This window comes from Corvus cornix, chromosome Z (assembly GCF_000738735.6).
Source record: "Corvus cornix cornix isolate S_Up_H32 chromosome Z, ASM73873v5, whole genome shotgun sequence".
NCBI lineage: Eukaryota > Metazoa > Chordata > Aves > Passeriformes > Corvidae > Corvus > Corvus cornix.
In genome coordinates, this window is record NC_046357.1 from 57381922 (window position 1) to 57402763 (window position 20842).

At 43.6% G+C, this 20842-nt stretch overlaps 1 protein-coding gene across 3 annotated transcripts in view; it reads right to left on the minus strand.

The window, feature by feature from the left end:
• The window catches only part of ADAMTSL1 (ADAMTS like 1), a 415079-nt gene that overhangs the window by 76862 nt on the left and 317375 nt on the right, over positions 1–20842 (minus strand). For all 3 annotated transcript variants that reach the window (XM_039567703.1, XM_039567702.1, XM_010392980.4), the window contains 3 exons: positions 20546–20750; positions 19129–19276; positions 15129–15213 (listed from right to left, as the gene is read on the minus strand). In XM_039567703.1, the coding sequence (XP_039423637.1) occupies positions 15129–15213; positions 19129–19276; positions 20546–20750 (438 nt within the window). The remainder of the gene's footprint in view (positions 1–15128; positions 15214–19128; positions 19277–20545; positions 20751–20842) is intronic.

The window sequence follows — 20842 nt, forward strand, 5'->3', positions numbered from 1 at the left end:
ACCTGGCTTTCACTGACAATATTTCTCTCCCTTTGGTCTTTATTTGGGTAGGCCACACCAGAATCAGACAGCTTTGCCCAGAGCTGAAGGCAATACATCGATCTGTTTCTGCTGTGGTCGGGGCTACCTGTGGCTCTAGCAAACTCATTTCTCACTTTGGGAATCCCATGAACAGTTTTGATAGGAAGAAAAGGGAAATTTAGTTTTGTGATCAGCATATTTGAAAATATTTTTATACCCTTCTCCCTTTCATCCACTGCCTTTCTCTAGTTGACAAAAGGACTTCCCCTCCATGCTGAAGTTAAAAAAAATCAAAACATAAAAAGGGAATTTGCTGTTTTCCCAGCATGGGTATATCAGGATCCCTGACTGGAACATCACAGTCTTCTGGAGCAGAGAGCGTGCATCTCTTTACCCACTTTTTGCGGGTCTTTATAACATCTTGTTATAAACCTGACACCCACTGCTAACACTATACATAAAAAGTAACAGGAAAGAAATGAATTGCAGATATTGTAACATTGAAAATATTTATCATGCTGCTACAAAGACTGTGAGAATTCTTTCAGGAGCAAAGCTTTCGGAAAACTAATGATGCAAAGTGATTCAATTTTCCTACTTTTAAGACATTTTATCTTAAAATACCTGTCTTGTTTCCAAGATGGTATCTTGCATTTTGAGAGAATTATACACTTTAGAAGTACAGGTGGGCCACTCTAAGACTGCAGCTGTTGTAATGCTATTTTGATGTGGAAAATCTCTTGTCAGAGATTAAGTGGTTCGTATCAGGCACTGTGACTTACATATTTTGACTAGTTTAAATGTACAGCTTCTTAACCTGGCAAACTGGAAGGCAGAAACCCTAATCAGATTGTGGGGGAAAAAAAAAAGTCCTGGTCTTCATGAGAAGCTGCCTTCCTTATATTTTTGAACACTGTAAATTGTTGTGTAACTGCTTTGTTGAAGACCTGCTGGACTCCAAACCAAAAGGGAGGATATATTGCAAGATATTAAAATTATTCATTTAGATAAACAGAGATACTTCAAATACTTGGAATATTTATACATGATGTGTATCATACATACAAACGGGGAAAAAATGGAGAGGACACAAAAGAAAAGTAAGAACATTACTAAAGAAGACTGAATCCTTTTTGAAATGAGGCTTGATCTATAAATGCCACATATATTATTTCACCTGAGTCAGCAACTCAAACTGAAAATAATGGAACACCTTCAGGAAATGGTATTTTTTTCAGCTATCTAGGCCCAATTTCTACATTTTAAATGATAACTTTGGAAATGATTTAATTCTAATAGAACTGTTAACTGATAAAGAGAAAATTAGCAGAATCAAAAGAGTTAAAAGCAGAAAAAAGAAGGGAAACTCAAGAAAACCATGCCAAAAAATCTCCATAGAGTACTTTTCATTAGAAATGTAACATTTATGTAATGTGAATGTATAATATAAATACACGTTTCTGAATTTTCCATCATCCTAACACCAGAAAATTATAAAGGCTTTCAAATATCTTTGTGCTGTCATTAATGACAAATGTTGCCAAATGGTGAGCACAAAACACAAAAGTTATATGAACAAAAAGGAGTCAGTTCATGGATTTCAAGTTATTTTTCCTGCATATAGCTCATCTTCCACTGCTCAGCATTGTGCATTTCTGTATGCTAGCCCCTGAGCTACTTGGAAAATGGAAGTAGAGGAATAAGTATACTGAGAAGTAGTTTTGTTCAAAAATGGGAAATGATGGAGGTGTGTCAGTTGTCATTTCATACTGTTTAATTAAATCCCACTGTAATAATCATCTCTCTAACAACAACCCTCAACAACAAGACAAAGGCAATAACTCATTCCTTTAGCTAAGGTGCATATTCCCCTCCATATAGCAACATATACGTAACTGGGGAGCTCAGAAGAGAAACAAAAAGACAATGTCAATGCTCAGCAGTGGGAGACCTTTCACAGCAGGTCACAGAGGGTTCAGGGTGAGACCCATGGAGTGTTTTGGAGATTTTCAAAACTCTTGATGTATGTAGCAACAGCCTCTTTTTGTCTGGGACCTGGGTTGCTACAATATGTGTTATGAAGAAAAACAAGTGTTCTACATACTGGTGTGCTTTGAGCTATGGAGAAAAATACCTAATTTTCTTCACTGTGACATAATTATATATTGTCCTTAATTTTTATTGCCTAATTTTTTTTTGTTTCTTGCTTTTTTTCCTCTTGCTTTTTTTGTTTGTTTGTTTTAATCCATCACTGGCTAAATCCATGGCTTAGATAAAGTCTGAGGTTTTGAGACATACACATACCAGTAAGACTGAGTGTTCTAAGGCAGAGACACCCACCTAATAAGGTATCTAAACTGAGATACTACTGGTGAAATGAAATGTTCAGTGGCTTGTTTGAAGGCTTGGGAATTTTCTGTGATAGATCCAGAACTGAGCAGAGACTTCCAGACTCCTTGTCTTGAGCTGAAATGCAAACCTGTCGTTTTCCTCCAGGAAAGGCCACCTTTCCACAGGTTTTAAGGTATGAGTAACACCACAGGATGCTCACAAACAGCACTGGATAGCTGCTGGTGTCATTGTTCAGAGAAGTGGAACAGTGGTCATGACCACTTACCAATAAAATATCAGGGCTGCATCTGTAAGAGTATTAATACTGGAGGCAGCTGCATAGATCCAATTCCAGTCAGAGTGTTTACATTCTGTCCCTCTAAGTTTAGTTTGAATATGATTTTTCCTCCAGGTTTGTATCTTCATTTGATGTTGTTGGTGCTCTTCATTCACTGCTGCCTTTCTCCACTGGGAAAGAAAACTGCTTCTGTCCTGTATTGTTATTACACATAAATCCTAAGTGGTTGTGACTATATTTAGTGGGTCCTTGAATGAGTAGATAGAAATCAATACCTAATGTAAGCCTGCTGCATTGCTGACATTCCCTTTGACCATGTCTCGGTTTTGAAAGACAGGTGTCTGCTAAGGAAGGCAGAGGCCCCCCTTGAAGTGGCAGATATAACCCCTTTTCCCTCTAAGTTATTATATTTTGAAATCAAGGGCCTTTAGGCAAAGATGTGGGAAATAGGAATAACAGTTCTTTACTCTATATATATATGTATATAACCAGTCAAACAAAACAACAACTATGGCAGTAACAGCAATCACAAACCCAGTGCCAGCCTTCTCGGCTGTCAGGCCCTTTCCCCTCGGGTGCAGTTCTGCTCGCAGCCGGCAGGGGCGCTGGCGGCTCCCGGTGAGCAGGGCAGGTGCGATGGTTCCCCCGCGGCTGCAGGGGGCGCTCCGGAGCGAGCTCGGGAAACACGCAGCACCGGTGCCCTGGGATCCCGGGAAGGATGGAACAAAGGCTTCACAAACCGCTGGGCAGTTGATCCCGGGCTCTCAGGAACAGCAGGCTGGAACGGCAGGCTAGAACGGCAGGCTGGAGGGCAGGGACGGACGCAAATCCCGGGTGGCAGACGAGATGTATCCAGATGGGAGAACCCCACGGAGGCCCAGGCAGGCAGGGCGAGCAGGGCTACAGCGTAGCGAAGGCTCGAAGCAGCAGCGGGGCAGGGCAGCCACAGCTCGGTCTCCAGCAGGGCAGGGAAAGCGGCTTTTGGGGTCCCGGCGTTGCTTCCAGCAGGAAGAAAGAACGGCCAAAAAAGAAAGAAGCAGCAGCTCCTTTCTCTGCAGCTTCTCTCTCCGGACGCCCAGAGCAAACTGCCCCCACACCCAGGTGTAGACAAAGGAGTAGCCAGGCCCGCCCCACTCCCCTTTTTGTCTTTCTTAAGTACAGCTATTTGTCCCCTAGCAACATGCATATGGGAGAAAATTCCTTTAACAGGAAAACCAAGACTAAACTAAAACCCCAACATTATCCACCCCGAATTTTTTCCCATACTAACATGTTACATGAAACTTAACTTTTTTTAACCATATAAATCTATGCATACCCAAATTACATACAAAATACATGCTGATACTGATACAAGTACAGAGCCACGGGTAGTTCACCCCTAAAACAAGGTCCCCTTGAGGTAAGCATCGGGTCTCTCCATCCTTTTGCATCACCCACCAGGTGCAACCTGGTCCCTGAGCAAAAACAACCCCACGATGGGTTTGTCTTTGCTCAAGGCAGACTTTACCCAAACAGTTTTTCCAAGCATACCTCTCATGTGCACCACTGGAACCTTATCTCCATCTGTATGTTTGTAGGGGTTCGGATTGGGCAGGGCCTGCTCGGCTGGTGGAGCCTCGAGTGTTAACTAACCAGGTGGCTCTTGCTAAATGCATCTCCCAGTTTTTGAAAGTCCCCCCACCCAGTGCCTTCAAGGTGGTTTTAAGCAGTCCATTACACCGCTCAACCTTCCCAGCTGCTGGTGCATGTGGTACACCCACTCTATGCCATGTTCTCTAGCCCAGGTGTTTATAAGGCTGTTCTTGAAATGAGTCCCATTGTCAGACTCGATTCTCTCAGGGGTGCCGTGCCTCCAAAGGACTTGCTTTTCCAGGCCCAGGATGGTGTTCCGGGCAGTAGCGTGAGGCACAGGGTAGGTCTCCAGCCATCCAGTGGTGGCTTCTACCATTGTGAGCACATAGCGCTTGCCTTGGCGGGTTTGAGGCAGTGTGATGTAATCAATCTGCCAGGCCTCCCCATACTTGTATTTGGACCATCGCCCACCATACCACAGAGGCTTCACCCGCTTGGCCTGCTTGATCGCAGCGCATGTCTCACAATCATGGATAACCTGGGAGATACTGTCCATGGTTAGATCCACCCCTCGGTCTCGTGCCCACTTATAGGTGGCATCTCTGCCCTGATGGCCTGAGGCATCATGGGCCCATCGAGCTAGGAACATTCTCCTTTATGTTGCCAATCCAAGTCTATCTGGGACACCTCTATTTTCGCAGCCTGATCTACCTGTTTGTTGTTACGATGTTCTTCATTAGCCCGGCTCTTGGGAATGTGAGCATCTACATAGCGGACTTTCACGGATAGCTTCTCTACCCGAGTGGCAATGTCTTTCCACTCTTCAGCAGCCCAGATTGGTTTTCCTCTGCGCTGCCAGTTTGCCTTATTCCACCTTTCCAGCCAACCCCACAGAGCATTGGCTACCATCCATGAATCAGTGTAGAGGTAGAGCTTTGGCCACTTCTCTCTTTCAACTATGTCCAGAGCTAACTGGACAGCTTTGAGCTCAGCAAATTGGCTCGATCCACCTTCTCCTTCAGTAGCCTGTGCAACTTGTCGTGTGGGGCTCCATACAGCGGCTTTCCATTTCCGGCTAGTGCCTACAATTCGGCAGGAACCATCAGTGAAGAGGGCGTTACTGGTCTTTCACTCTCTGGTAGCTCGTTATATGGTGGGGCTTCTTCGGCAGTGTCACCTGCTCCTCTTCTTCTTCAGAAGATAACCCAAAAGTCTCACCTTCCGGCCAGTTTGTAATTATTTCCAAGATCCCAGGGCGACTTGGGTTTCCAATTCGGGCGCGCTGCTGATGAGGGCAATCCATTTGCTCCAAGTAGCGTCGGTGGCGTGATGCGTGGAGGGAACCTTTCCTTTGAACATCCACCCCAGCACCGGTAGTCGGGGTGCCAGGAGGAGTTGTGCCTCTGTGCCGATTACTTCTGAGGCAGCCTGGACTCCTTCATAAGCTGCCAGGATTTCCTTCTCTGTGGGAGTGTAGTTGGCTTCAGATCCTCTGTAGCTTCGGCTCCAGAATCCCAGTGGTCGGCCCCGAGTCTCACCAGGCACCTTCTGCCAGAGGCTCCAGGACAGACCATTGTTCCCGGCTGCAGAGTAGAGCACGTTCTTCACCTCTGGTCCTGTCCTGACTGGGCCAAGGGCTACGGCGTGAGCAATTTCCTGTTTGATCTGGGCGAAGGCTTGCTGCTGTTCAGGGCCCCAGTGGAAATCATTCTTCTTGCGGGTAACCAGGTAGAGAGGACTCACGATCTGGCTGTACTCGGGAATGTGCATCCTCCAGAAACCTATAGCACCTAGGAAAGCTTGTGTTTCCTTCTTGTTGGTCGGCGGAGACATTGCTGTGATCTTATTGATGACCTCAGTGGGAATCTGACGTCGTCCATCTTGCCACTTTACTCCCAGGAACTGGATCTCTCGGGCAGGTCCCTTGACCTTGCTCTTCTTGATGGCAAAACCAGCTTGCAGGAGAATTTGAATTATTCTCTCTCCTTTCTCAAACACTTCGGTTGCGGTGTTCCCCCACACAATGATGTCATCAATGTACTGCAGATGTTCTGGAGCCTCACTCTTTTCTAGTGCAGTCTGGATCAGTCCATGACAGATGGTGGGACTGTGCTTCCACCCCTGGGGCAGTCGGTTCCAGGTGTACTGCACGCCCCTCCAGGTGAAGGCAAACTGAGGCCTGCACTCTGCTGCCAGAGGAATGGAGAAGAATGCATTGGCAATGTCAATAGTGGCGTACCACTTTGCTGCTTTGGACTCCAGCTCGTACTGGAGCTCCAACATGTCTGGCACGGCAGCGCTCAACGGTGGAGTCACTTCATTCAGGGCACGATAGTCCACAGTCAATCTCCATTCCCCGTCAGACTTGCGCACAGGCCAGATGGGGCTGTTGAAGGGTGAGTGGGTCTTGCTGACCACCCCTTGACTCTCCAGCTCGCGGATCATCTTGTGGATGGGGATCACAGCATCTCGATTTGTCCGATACTGCCGGCGGTGCACTGTCGAGGTGGCAATTGGCACTCGTTGCTCTTCCACTTTCAGGAGCCCAACTGCAGAAGGATTCTCAGATAGTCCAGGCAGGGTGTTCAATTGCCTAATGCCCTCTGCCTCCACAGCAGCAATCCCAAATGCCCACCTGAGTCCTTTTGGGTCTTTGTAGTAGCCATTCCGGAGGAAGTCTATGCCCAGAATACACGGGGCCTCTGGGCCGGTCACAATCGGATGCTTTTGCCACTCCTTCCCAGTCAGGCTCACCTCAGCTTCCAAAAGGGTCAACTGCTGTGATCCCCCGGTCACCCCAGCGATGGATACAGGTTCTGCCCCCACATGTCCCGATGGCATTAAAGTACACTGTGCCCCAGTATCAACCAATGCATCATATTTTTGTGGCTCTGATGTGCCAGGCCATCGGATCCACACCGTCCAGAAAACTCGGTTCTCCCGTGCCTCTTCCTGGCTAGAGGCAGGGCCCCTCTAGCCCTGGTTATCATTCTTTCCCTGGGCGTACATGCTCGAGGTACCTTCAAGGGGATCCGACATATCATCCTCCCTTCTGTAATACCTGGCAGCTCGGTCACGGGAGGCTGAGGCTACCTTCACCTTAGCGGAACCCCCTCGGTTAGTGCCTCCCTCCTTGAGTTCACGCACCCGCGCTGCCAGGGCAGAGGTGGGTTTCCCATCCCACCTTCTCATGTCTTCCCCATGCTCACACAGGAAAAAACCACAGCTCAGCTCGTGGGGTGTACCCTCTCTCTCTAGCAGGGGGACGACGGGCTCTGACTTGGGGGCCTGTGACTCGCACTGGTGCCACACTGACCCCTCCTCATCTCCTCCCTCATCTCCTCCCTCATTCTTCCTCTCCTTCATCTCCTCTTTGAGGTCCTGGACCACAGCAGAGACATGAGCTTTCAGCGGGCCATTGATCATGCTGTCATAATGCCTGAGCTTGTTGGCAACAGAGCCCACTGTTTCTCGGGTATTGTCAGCATCAATCGTTGCAATGAAGGTGGTGTATTGCGATGGCCCTAGCCTTGCCAGGTTCCACATCATCTGTCCTGTGCACCTGACCTTATCGGGGTCATTATCATGCTGTCCATCCTTCCCAAAGAGTACCTCTAATATTGCCACCTCTCTTAGCTGTTGGATCCCTTGCTCGAGTGTCTTCCACTGCATTCTATGATGATACTCCTGCATTCTTTCTTTGTGAATGAACCTTTCTCTCACACTCATTAAGAGCCGCTCCCAGAGAGAGAGAGGCCCTGGCTCCCTCACAAATATCTGGTCCACACCTGGGTCCTGGGTCAACGATCCCAGATACCTTGCCTCACCACTATCCAGTTGCACACTTGTGCCCATAAGGTCCCAAACCCGAAGCAGCCAGGTGGTATAAGGCTCACGCCCCCTTCGCACAATGTCGTTTCGCATAGCACGGAGACTGTCGTGCGACAGGGACTCAGTGATGACTTCTGGCTCTGGCTCTCCTGCTGGTTGTGAGGGCCCTGGTTGCCCATCATCATTAACTGGTCGTACTGATTTGGTCTTATACTTCCTCCTTTGCACAGGGGCGACTGCTGCTGGCTGTGGTTGTCCTTGTGGTTCAGCTGAAGCCTGGACGGTTGTAACATCCGTGGGTTCCACTGCTGCACCATCGGACTCACCCTCTTTGGGGCAGGGAGAGGGTTTTTCACTAGCTGAGGAGGTGTATTCCCTTAGCAATTGGCATATCTCCTGGCGCACCTGGCCCATCTCCTGGCACATCTCCTTGTGCACCTGGCCCATCTCTTGGCACATCTCCTGCATCCCTTTTGCCAGTACCCCCACCCAGTTTGGGTAGTCCATTTCTGAGGTGGACTGTTGGGCAGTATCAGTCTGTGGGGCGGGATCTCTAGTGTCTGGGGCTGTGGCAGGCTCTGGCTCTGGGGTAGGATCTCTAGTGTCTGGGGCCGTGTCAGGTTCTGGGGTAGGATCTCTAGTGTCTGCGGCCGTGTCAGGCTCTGGGGCAGGATCAGGCTCTGGGGTAGGAACTCTACTCTCTGGGGCCATGTCAGGTTCTGGGGCAGGATCTCTAGTCTCTGGGGCTGGTGTCCGGGTAGATATCCAAGCCAATCTCAACTTATCCTTGAATGCTAAATAGAGTAGGCCTATCAGCAGCAGATGGTTAGTATTCAGAGGGAATTTAAACCCTTCGAAAATTGATGGGGTGGGCCCAAAGAACTGGTTGAGGGGTTGGGAGAAAACTTCCCCTGGTGTCATTTCCTCACAGAAGGTACCATTGTTAACATAACCCCAAAAACATGTGCTCAGTGTGTGATAGCTGTTTATCCATGTGCCCACATTCCGGAGGAAGTTAAAAACCCATGAATTCCTCACCTTCTCGACCCATAACACAAGCTGGATAACAGCAATGGTAGCCTTAGTCAGAGGACCCATATTCAAGTAAGGAGCTGCAAAGGGGAAGAATATAGCCACGGCTACATGCCACCCAAACCAGGGTAAACTAGACCACATAGTGCTGCCTAACAAGGTTCCAATATCCAGCACACAAAATAAAGTTATCGAGGAACTGTTATTCCTTTTTCACCTCTATCTCTTAATGCCCTCAGGCCCCACGTTGGGCGCCAAGATCTGTCTCGGTTTTGAAGACAGGTGTCTGCTAAGGAAGGCAGAGGCCCCCCTTGAAGTGGCAGATATAACCCCTTTTCCCTCTAAGTTATTATATTTTGAAATCAAGGGCCTTTAGGCAAAGATGTGGGAAATAGGAATAACAGTTCTTTACTCTATATATATATGTATATAACCAGTCAAACAAAACAACAACTATGGCAGTAACAGCAATCACAAACCCAGTGCCAGCCTTCTCGGCTGTTGGGCCCTTTCCCCTCGGGTGCAGTTCCGCTCGCAGCCGGCAGGGGCGCTGGCGGCTCCCGGTGAGCAGGGCAGGTGCGATGGTTCCCCCGCGGCTGCAGGGGGCGCTCCGGAGCGAGCTCGGGAAACACGCAGCACCGGTGCCCTGGGATCCCAGGAAGGGATGGAACAAAGGCTTCACAAACCCCTGGGCAGCTGATCCCGGGCTCTCAGGAACAGCAGGCTGGAGCAGCAGGGACGAACGCAAATCCCGGGTGGCAGACGAGATGTATCCAGATGGGAGAACCCCACGGAGGCCCAGGCAGGCAGGGCGAGCAGGGCTACAGCGTAGCGAAAGCTCGAAGCAGCAGCGGGGCGGGGCAGCCACAGCTCGGTCTCCAGCAGGGCAGGGAAAGCGGCTTTTGGGGTCCCGGCGTTGCTTCCAGCAGGAAGAAAGAACGACCAAAAAGAAAGAAGCAGCAGCTCCTTTCTCTGCAGCTTCTCTCTCCGGACGCTCCGAGCGAACTGCCCCCACACCCAGGTGTAGACAAAGGAGTAGCCAGGCCTGCCCCACTCCCCTTTTTGTCTTTCTTAAGTACAGCTATTTGTCCCCTAGCAACATGCATATAGGAGAAAATTCCTTTAACAGGAAAACCCAAGACTAAACTAAAACCCCAACAGACCAACCACATATACAGTTTAATTTTTTCCCATTAGAACTTAATATGAAGAAGTTTCCCTACACCTTCTTCTTCCTCTTCACTACTTGAATCTAAAAGTGAACAAGCAATGGCCCAGCAGATAAAGCTATATATGTCCTTAATATCTTTTTTTTGGCAATCCAACAATCATAACATGCTTTATTTTTAAAGTGAAGCTGTAATAGGAAGTTTTAAACTTACTTATTAACCTGTGAATCAGGTACAAAGAACATGATGGAAACTGTTCAGCAAGGAAAATTAAATTAAAATAGCTTATGTGTCTTCAGAAGCATAAAAACCTACTGAAGGGTAAGAAAGAGATATTGGGTGCCTCTGCCACACTGGCCTCTCTGTCCATTTCCAGTTCCCTGAGGGTTTTGTAACCCCTGCTAATGCATGTCAGGAATTTCCTTTTGTTTTTTACTGAACTGGCCCTATCACTATGATGGTGCCATCTGGCATCCAGATACTGTTTTCCCTCTCGCCCATCACTCTGCCACTCACCCCAGCACCACCCTCTCCCCCCCCCCCGCCTTTTTTTTTTTATGGCTAGCACCAGGGTTATTTATGGAAGTATGTTAAAAGCTGGATATGGTGTTAACATATAAAAGCATTTTTCAAGAGTTGAGAGACAGAAATCTCGTAAGAAACCCTCCACCACTCATAAACCCAATCTCATTATACATAGAAAACCCCATGCTTTTTAAATCATGACTGCTATTCTTTCTGGCTCTAGCTGTCACACTGTGCTGGTGTAATGAATTCTAGCAGAAGAGGTCAGACAGAAAGATACTGTGGCTCCTTCCTCAGATAACACTTCTAATGCCGGGTGAATGGTCACTTCAGGGAGGGACAGCAATAGGAGAACAACATGTACCTCAACACAGGACAGCAAGGCCTTCTCATCTTACACATTGGTCCTGACAAAGATTACAAGACTTTGTTACCTACATGGAATATTTCATAGTAGTTCTGTCAGCAGTTAATGTTTAACTGATCCCATTTAGGGGTGCAATAGGTCAGAGAACACAAACATAACTATTCCCTCTAGACTTGAAGTGGCTGAATTGGTTGTGATTAATTCTTTGAGCAGCAGAACCAATGAAGAAGTATTTAACATGGATTTACATTTGAAGGCTGAGTGCCCAAGTGGATTCTCTGCTCTCTTTTAAGGTCTGAACTCCCTTAAAAACCTTTCCTTCAACTGGGGAATTCTAGGGCGTCAGTTTTCTACTCAGTTGTTTAGTTCAGTGACACATGTGGAAAACACTTCCACTGAATTTCCTGAAGAATATCAACCAAGTTTGACAGAGGAGTAAAATTCTCTGTGATAATTTCATACCTCTGTCAGAATCAGTTAATAGTAATAAATTCAGACATTACTGAGGGGAGAGGAAGGCAACTGACAGATAGACATATACAGACAAAATTCAACTGTAAGGCTTGCTTGCATTAGAAATTCCTGAAGATATAAATAATGGAAGGCACTATACACAGATGGAATAAAATTGCAGCATCTGGTGCTCTGGCAGCACATATCTGAATGATCACAAATTACAGGTGGAAGGATAGTATATGAGAAATACTTTATGAAGCTCTATGAATCATAGTGTGCAGTTTCATAACAAAAATCCTAATCAATAGAAATTTATAAAAATCAGAAGACAGCAATACAGAGATTCACAAATGTGAGAACTCAATTCATAGAAGAAATATGCTGAAAATTTTCAGTTTAGGCTTTTAAACTTCTAATCAAACATAAACTTTGAGAAGGACAATAGAATTGCTTATGGATGATTGTTTTTTCTGCCCAAAGAGTGTAAGGGAGAAAGGGTCACAGTGGTTGGGGAGGAATAGTCTATTGGCTACAAGGAACAGTCTGTTTGTAGAGGAGAATAGGGGCAGTCAGGGACTTGGTGGCATAAGGAGGCTTGGCAAGAGCCTCAGATGAAGTGGGGAAAAGAATGAATCCTTTCTGATGACTGCCCAAGTGGAGTACTGAAATTGGTAATTACTGCACCAACACAGAGTGAATGGGAAAATCGTATAAGCATAGCTTGCCTGAAGAAACTTCCATTGCTGCAACTTAAAAACACTTATGAACACAATGCTGTCTCTTCAGCACCTGGCTTACAATGCCACTGGAGGCCTTCTGCTTTTCCTCCTGCCCCACAGCTGCTCACATTTTAGTCTACAGTCAGCAAAATAGCTGACCACATCACACACAGTCTTACACCAGCTCGATCCAACATTAAGAAACTCTCAACTGTTCCAAGCCTCAAATTACCATGTTATCTACACTCCAGACTGATCATCCATCAGCCAAAATATGTGGGTGGTAGCCTGACATCTGTCAGGGTGGTGGGCCATGGAGTATTAAACTGTGTCTCTGCACAGCTGCAGAAGCACAGGCCAAAAGGTGCGTTATCAGGGAATACACCTTGGTCTTGGTGTGTTTGAAATCCCTACAGAGCTGAATGAGATGATGCTATAAAACTGGCCCCAAAATTGATTGTTCCTTGTATCTTGGTGAGTTCTGAATGTTTTGTCTCTTTTTTTATATTGTTACATACAGTTTTTCAATCTAATAACCAGGACCTAAACTGAATAACTGTGTAAAGCCTGACACTAATGAAAAACAATATTAATAGTGAGGCACTGACACCAATTTTAGGTGGAAGTTCACTGCTCAAGATTCCTGAAACAGATTAGCTACTCTGGAATGACATGCAGATGGATGTTACAGTTTACAAATGGGTATTGCATGGATGTTTCTTCCAGCACAAATTTTCTAAGTTTTTATTTGGTTTTCCTGTCTCATGTCTTATCACCAAAAATCATTCCAAACTAAACACAAGGCATCTCCAAGCTTTGGGAAAGTTTGTGTGAAGACCCTGACTTCATGCCCTTTATTCTTCCTGTTAGTCAAAACTAATAAAAATCTGTACTTGAACTTATCTTAAGTAGATTTCTCATCAAACTAAAACAAAGATTAGAAATGCTCCTAGAGGTGTGCCCTGCAGAGAGAAAACAAATGTACAAAATGTCACGCCATGGCAGACTGAACCTAGTCTGGACTGTGCCACACTGTATGGGAATGATAGCATCCCCCTGGCATCACTGAAGCCTTGCAGTAGATGCAGTAGTCTTTGCAGAAAAGGGCCTTAGATGCAGCAGTGCAATGACATAAAGTATGGATGTGTCGTAACTGCACTTGAAAAAAATTTGAAGTTCTTAAACCCCTTTCCCTTTAGATCTCTCACGGACTGTTTTAGTATCACGAATAATATACCCATAAGGTTTTCCAAAATATTTTATTAAAATACACATCATGATAAGCAACAGGTTATGCCTATTCTCTGCAAATCCCTTCTTCTTAATGTTTAAAGCTACATATACCCATATATGTATACATACACACACACATATATATAACTATACTCCTTTTCTACAGTGCAAACAACCTTGTTCACAAAACTGATCAAAAAATTTCTTAGTGTAACAAATTATTCTGAATAACAGCATATCAGTATTGTTCCTATTTTATGTGTGTTCCCAAGATTTATTTGATAAATGAACACTTAGCTAACTAATTTAGTATAGGCATGAGAAAAATCACAAGAAAATGAACTGTACTTTGCAAATGAAAAATCAGTACACTTACAAATATCAAATTTTCTAGGCTTTGACTCTGAATTAATCAACCTATAATGTCTATGGAACTCTGGAAGCAGTTAAGGATCTCACTATGCTATATGTGATAGCTGCTACTAATATATATAAGCACATATGAATGTGTACATCTGTCTATGTACATGTGTGTATAAATGCTTCTGTATACATATATTTGCCTATATGTTTATATGTATACATATGGCAGATGGATAATTTTTTTTTTATTTTGAAGGACTTAATACATATGTCTCCAGCTCTCTTGCAATGCTCCAGTTTCAAATGACTTCAATTCAGATTAATCATACCAAAACTGCAATTATATTGCATAACAATGGTTTTTAGTCTAATACATAGTTGCAGTTGCAATAAAAAATGCCACATGTTTAGACACAAGGAATTGGATATTGATGGAAGCTATGTACAGAGGTTGCAATTATAGCATGCATTTATCACAGTTTTAGACAAAAACATCTAAAACATAATCATAAGAGTATTTTTAATTTCTTAGCCTCATTGCTCCATGCTTATGTGGTATGTATCACAGGATTCTAGTTTATTTTCTGCTAAAATTAATTCTTTTATTTTTGCTGTTACTATGCTTTTCCTTGGGGAAAAAGGCAAGAGGGAATCATCACTAGCTGCCTTGTTTTACCTCTTACTTTGCAGGGGTATTGAGAAAATAAAAAAAGCTGCTCAGCTGTGAAGATATAGTGGTAATAGAGAATATATAAATGCATAGCTACATGGACTTTCATTATACTACTCTTGCAATGACCCTATATAGTGTGTATATTCACTTAAATTAAACCTCCATTTACCCTCTGGAAATGTCTCTTCACACCCAAGTATGACACAGCCTTTAAGTCCATTGATTTCCACAAGGTTGAGTACATCTTTTACACTCTTACGGAAGCCAAATACGTTCAAGAGACTGTGCTAGTTCTGCACAAGTCCCAGGTTACTGTAAGGAAACACCACAGAATCACAGAGAGCTTTGGATTGGAAAGGACCTTAGAGATCCTCTAGTTCCCACTCCCTGTGCCGTGGGCATGGACACCTTCCACTAGACCAAATTTCTCAGAGTCCCATCCAACCTTGCCTTGAACACCTCCAGGGAGGGAGTAACCACAGCTTCTCAGAATCACATAATGAGAACCTTTTGTAAGAAAATTTTTGAGACTTACGATGGTTCTTCAGATACGGCTGTTCCTTCCTCCAGCTCTTGAGCCTGCTTGTACCATGGCAACTTTGCTTCCACTGGAAGTCTCTCTATGGAGCAAGCACAAGCGCATGAAAATAGGAAGCATGTGATAACGCTGCTATGTGTGCTACCCTCCCTGTGCTCACCAAGCATGCATGTGCCTTCACACACATGGAGGCTGAGCACCAAGAAGAAAAAGAGAAATGAGAACAGAGGGGAGAGAAACAAACTGTTTTGTCACCTGGACTGTAGCGCTTACAAGGTTGTATGGCCAGATATTTCACTGTTGCAGGTAGAAGGGCTATGGTGTCCTAAAGCCAGACAGGCAAACTAAAATCATCACCTTTCAGACTATACAACGGGACTGTAAAAGTAGGCACTTTGGAAGGTATTTTTTTGGAAGGAAACTTGCAAGTGTAACAGCCCTCCATTACACTGTAAAGGCAAAATGTGTAACACACCCGTATTTACTTTTAAATCTTAGAATTTCAGAAGACATGCTGAGCTTGGTTTTGGTAGATTACAAAAATAAAGAAAATCCTGCTTTGATGAGTGATACAACAGGAAAACTATAATTAAATGGCCCAGCTATGCTTTTCAACTCTGTTTATCTTCATCAGCTATGTGGATTTAAAAAAATGAGCTTGATACTTTTTCTGTCATTTCTGATGGAAAACAGTGGAGCTGCTTTTCTTCCCCTCCAGGATGTGCACACAGTGTAATGAGCTACTCTGCTCTGGGGAGTGCAGGGCTTTGCAAGCCAAACCCCACTTTCAAAGCAGAGTAGTTGAGCTGAAGGTAGCAGAGCTGTTTTAGCTTTACAGGGATATAAAGCAAGAGCAAATTTGGCACTAAAATTTGAGAAGGAGCTCTGCATTTCAACAGAACGTTCTGGGCTAAGATCAGGGGAAAAAACCACAAAGGGCAGGGAGACTCAGACCACTGAGGAGAACCAGGGTCAAACCTATTTGCCACTCACAAATCACCTAAGCCTTTTGGGTTTATGGATGGATGGACTTGTACTTGCCAACAGGAGCAGGTTAATACCATTCAGAATAGTCAGGAACTTTCTGTGACTCTGTTGTGAAAGTGACTCTGTTGTGCAGAACAATGCACAATGCATTTCACATATGCACATGAAATTTGCCATCTCTTAGTTGTATCACAGAGGAATGATGACTTACAATTTGACTGCACAGCTACTGGAACTTTAGTCATGCAAATTTGCTTGGAGCAAGGAGCTGAGGAAAAGAGGGACAGTAATAGAATTACTATGCCTCTATCTTAGAAACAGCTTGCCAAGCTGTTAATCTGACATATTAGTGCCATTTAAGGATGAATGTTTGCCATCACAGCCCTTAGTTTAGTCTATATTTTACTAATAATCCAAAATATGTAGGAAATATTTCTATTTATATGTTCTACAGTTTGTTTTATGGGTTTTGGAAAGTCACATCTTACTTCTGTGCTTTTTTTGGTTAGGTGCAAGTGCTTATATAAAAGCAAAGTTCTTGTGTAACATAGCCTGTTTTGTGGCTTTTTAGATAACTTTCCTTTTTTTACAGGTGGAGTTAATTATCATCTACACTGTAAAATTTTTTAGAGGATTAGAAATGCTGATGTTGTAACGTATGCTTTGACAGAAAAATGAACAAAAAGCACTTCTAAGCTAAGGAGAAACTTTTACCTTTGGAGATTAAAGTAAAATCTTTTTTTTCATAAAACACTTCCAGTAAAAACAGTTATATCTTATATTATACAGAAAGTTGTATTAGATGAATATACCTTCTCTATTAAAACTGAAAATCATTACTTAATCTAGTGATATCCTATTTTTTTCCCACTATTGGTGCAACATAAAGTGACTTAGGGCTTGAATAAACTAAAATGAAATAAATTACATGAGCAATTTGCCTTCTATTTTTTGCAGACTGTGTTAAGAGAAGAGAGACTTCCACATTTTTTGCCTTGCTGCTTCTGTCAGCTAGGAAGACTGTTTTCTGATTTGTGCTAATCCAGCTGCAGAAAAAAAACCAGCCTGGGAATAAAACATTCAGTAGATGAGCAGTACTTCATTACCCCTACTGCTCTAAATTTCTAACTCTAATTCTGTGAAATAAAACGGACAAGTTTCTAATCTATAAATAGAATAATTTGGTTTGGATGACACTTCTGGATACCACCTAGTTCAACACTCTTCTGAAAGCACTGTTCAGCCTTCAGTTACATGGATATTCAAGTATTACCTCTTGCGTTATGAAGGAAGAACTGTGAGAGTGTTGCAAAACAAAGTTGAAGAGGAAAACTAAACCCAAGTAAGCCACACTTTGCATACCACTTTTCATTCCATGTGAAAAAATGGAAGAAGGAAGTTAACTCCCTACAATCAGAAATTAATCATGTATGTGCTGCAAAAGACAGCATAAGATTTTATCCAGGGTAAAGATTCCATGTTCTTGCAAGGGTGGGCTTCCAGCAAAGAGTAATTTACTTTGTTCCCTGACAAGTTCCATTGGAAGGCACTTCATGACAGATAGAGGTAAGCAAAGCTTTCCTAGCTGGTCTTGCATCCTTCTAAGCAGAAGTCAGTTGTGGGTGGTTTGCAACACAAGATTTGTGTCTTGCTGCATTCTGCTTACACCATATGATGCAGGCAGACTGGATCTTGCATTACCTGTACTCTGGACACCATAAACCTACAGTGCCCCATAAAAACAGCTGACTGAATGAGCACAAACCCACTGAATAGCTGTATGAGGCTCAGAGTCATGCTAACACAGTCATAGGGCATTTTTTTGCCTTTTTTTTTACATCTTGGAAGGTGGACAGAGTAAGCTCATAGTGGCCAGGAAAATACAGTGTAAACATGCTCATTACTTCCCAGAGACCCTGAGATTCACCCCTCTGGTGCCTGGCAGATACAGTGAATTCTCATGGGCATGATAAACTGGAATCTTGAAACTTGGCAAGTGTGCCTATCTTCAGCCTCTAAGTACAGAAATTAAAGTTAATATTTCACTGTTTCATCTTGGAACAGCACAAGATCCTGGGTCAGTCTTATTTCACAGGGCTTCATAAAAAGTGCTGTTAATAAGTTTCAAGATAAAAATTCTTTTTTTTAAAGGAATTGTTTTCTGCTAATGGTAGAGTGCAAGTCTACAGTTTAGAAAAGTCAAGTCCACCTGAACTGCAGTAGCCCAGAGCTTCCCAAAAATTAGTCAGCATATGGGCACAGAGGTGGTAACAGTAGAGCTGTACACATGCATGGTCCCTGCATGCCCATATACCTGTGCCAATGGCCAAATACATGTGTCTGCTGCATCTGCTCACTGCCTGTTAATCCAACCCAGTCTTCAGGTCTCTTTCTAACACTTCCATCCCATAAGAACTTCCAAACAAACGCAGAAATATGTTCTCCTCCTTTCAACAAACCATGGTGGCTTTACCCCAGCATTACTCTCTGTTTGAGGTTCAAGCAAGAAAAATATTACTATACAAATTGTGAATACTCCTTGCTATAAGATGTTTTTGTCCGACAAATTTTGCAGCTTAGATAGTAAGGAGAAGCTCATGATGAGATATGCTCTCTTCTGACCTATTTCATGCCTAAAGTTATGAACAGGCACTTTTGTGATTACAGTTACATTTATTTACCAAAGGCATTGTTTAGATATTTAATTTTAATTTATTTTAAAACACAGGGCAAATTTAGCTCGGATGCAAACAGTGAAACTACAGTCAAATTTCTGTTTATATTGCTTAGTCTGTTGGACCACAAACTAACTATGAAAAGCACAAAGCTTGTAAGAAAAAAGAAGTCAGCACTCACTCCAAGCTGATAGCAGGCAGACAGGAACAGACAGGAACAGATGCAAAATCGTAACTTGATGCAGCTGGAAACAGTGATGCCAGCAACAAAACAAAATGGTTGAATATGGAAGAGCTCTGAAAAATAATTTATGAGAACCATTCTGCCTCATTACCTTTGGGTTTGTAGCAAGGCGTGGGTACAACACATTCTTCTTTTATGTGTGGCTTTGTTTTAGGACTACAGCCTCCTGTATGCATGCCCCTGTGGTCAATGCAAAGGACCACACGGTATCTGAGTCCTTGTCCACAGGTCACAGTGCACTGGATTAAAAAAAAAAAGAAGAAAAAGAAAATGAAAAGGAGAAAAAAAAATTCACACATAGGAATGATAACTATAAGGGGAACATGCAACAGAAGTATGTGTACATTAGAGAGCCAAACATGATGCAGAAATGCCCAACCTTGAACATAAAGTATTCATAATAATGGGTTATTATGGATAAGGTATAAAACTGACAGAAATTTTTGCCTTTCTGCTCTGAACATTTACTTGATTGGGACATTTGGCCACTGGACTTCCCTTGCAGTGTCACTCTTGCAATGTTGCCTTCTTGGGTTGTAGCCATCTGTCCCATATTGAATATTCTCAGTAACACCCTGTCAGTTTCATTTGGAGCCACTCTGCTTTGCTTGGACAAAGTACTGGGGTTACACTCAGCTATTTTGGAAAAAAGCACCAAACAGAATGGGAAACTATTGGGCTTTCTTCCCTCAGACACTTTCGTAAGTAGGTTTTTTTTTTAATTTTTAAAATTTATTTTTCCTATAGTTCATCAACTTTTCCCCCCTCTATAGAATGTTTCAAAATTGGTTGCACAGGAGAGGATCAAAACTACCAATCAGCTGGAAGCACTATGAATATTACCAATATTACTTTGCTCTTGGATTGCAGCTTTCATCTGGAAATCAGTGAACACTTTGCCGTGAGTCAACATCTCATCTATAGGTAAGCTAGCCTAGCTTCTAAAGCACAATTGTTGAGAAGCTGGGGTGGTGAGAAACTATATTCAAGATAAGTCTTTATGTACAAAGTCAAAATACTTTACTACTTTTGTGGAAGGACATTTCCAGGACATTGACTTTCATACAGAAGGAAAGGCAAGTCAGGAACAGACAACTACAAGTATCAGAGAGCACAGTCATATACAGATTTATGTGCTTCTTGAAATTTCTCAGCAGTTTTGCATTATGGCTGAAATATTGTAATACAGAAATACCATTACATGCTCACTGGTTTTGTTTTGGGCATTTCATTTATATTCCCAGTCTATTATTAGTAGAAGGTCACCAATTAATGTTACAGAGCTGATTTATTTTTCCATCATTCTCCTTGCTCATGTTCATCTTATTAATATATTTTTCCTGAGTGTTTACTTTGCAGTTAGACAAATAGCATAAATTTAAAACAGAGGTGTTGGCAATAAGGAGAGAAAGCAGTAAACATTCCTACTTCCATAAACTCACTACACTATAATTTAAGATATTTTCCCTATGTGGTAAATGCAAAACCAACAAAACTAAGCTGATTACCGGAGACCATTCTTGAGCAAGCCACTTTGGACAGTCAAATATATTGCAGGGCTGGACAACAGGCATCTTTGGCGTATACATGCATTTCCACTCTTCCACAGGGCTGATGTGCCCCTGAATGTCTTCTTCCACACAGGAGACGCTGCGGCTTTGAATGCCCCCTCCGCAGGATGAAGAACAGGCAGTCCAGGGTGTACTTTCCCATCTGGGAAACAGAGGCATCAGGAAACATTACCCTTGCTGTTCCCACCCCCACCTATACCCCCATAATGCTTAAACTGCTATCTGCAAGATTGG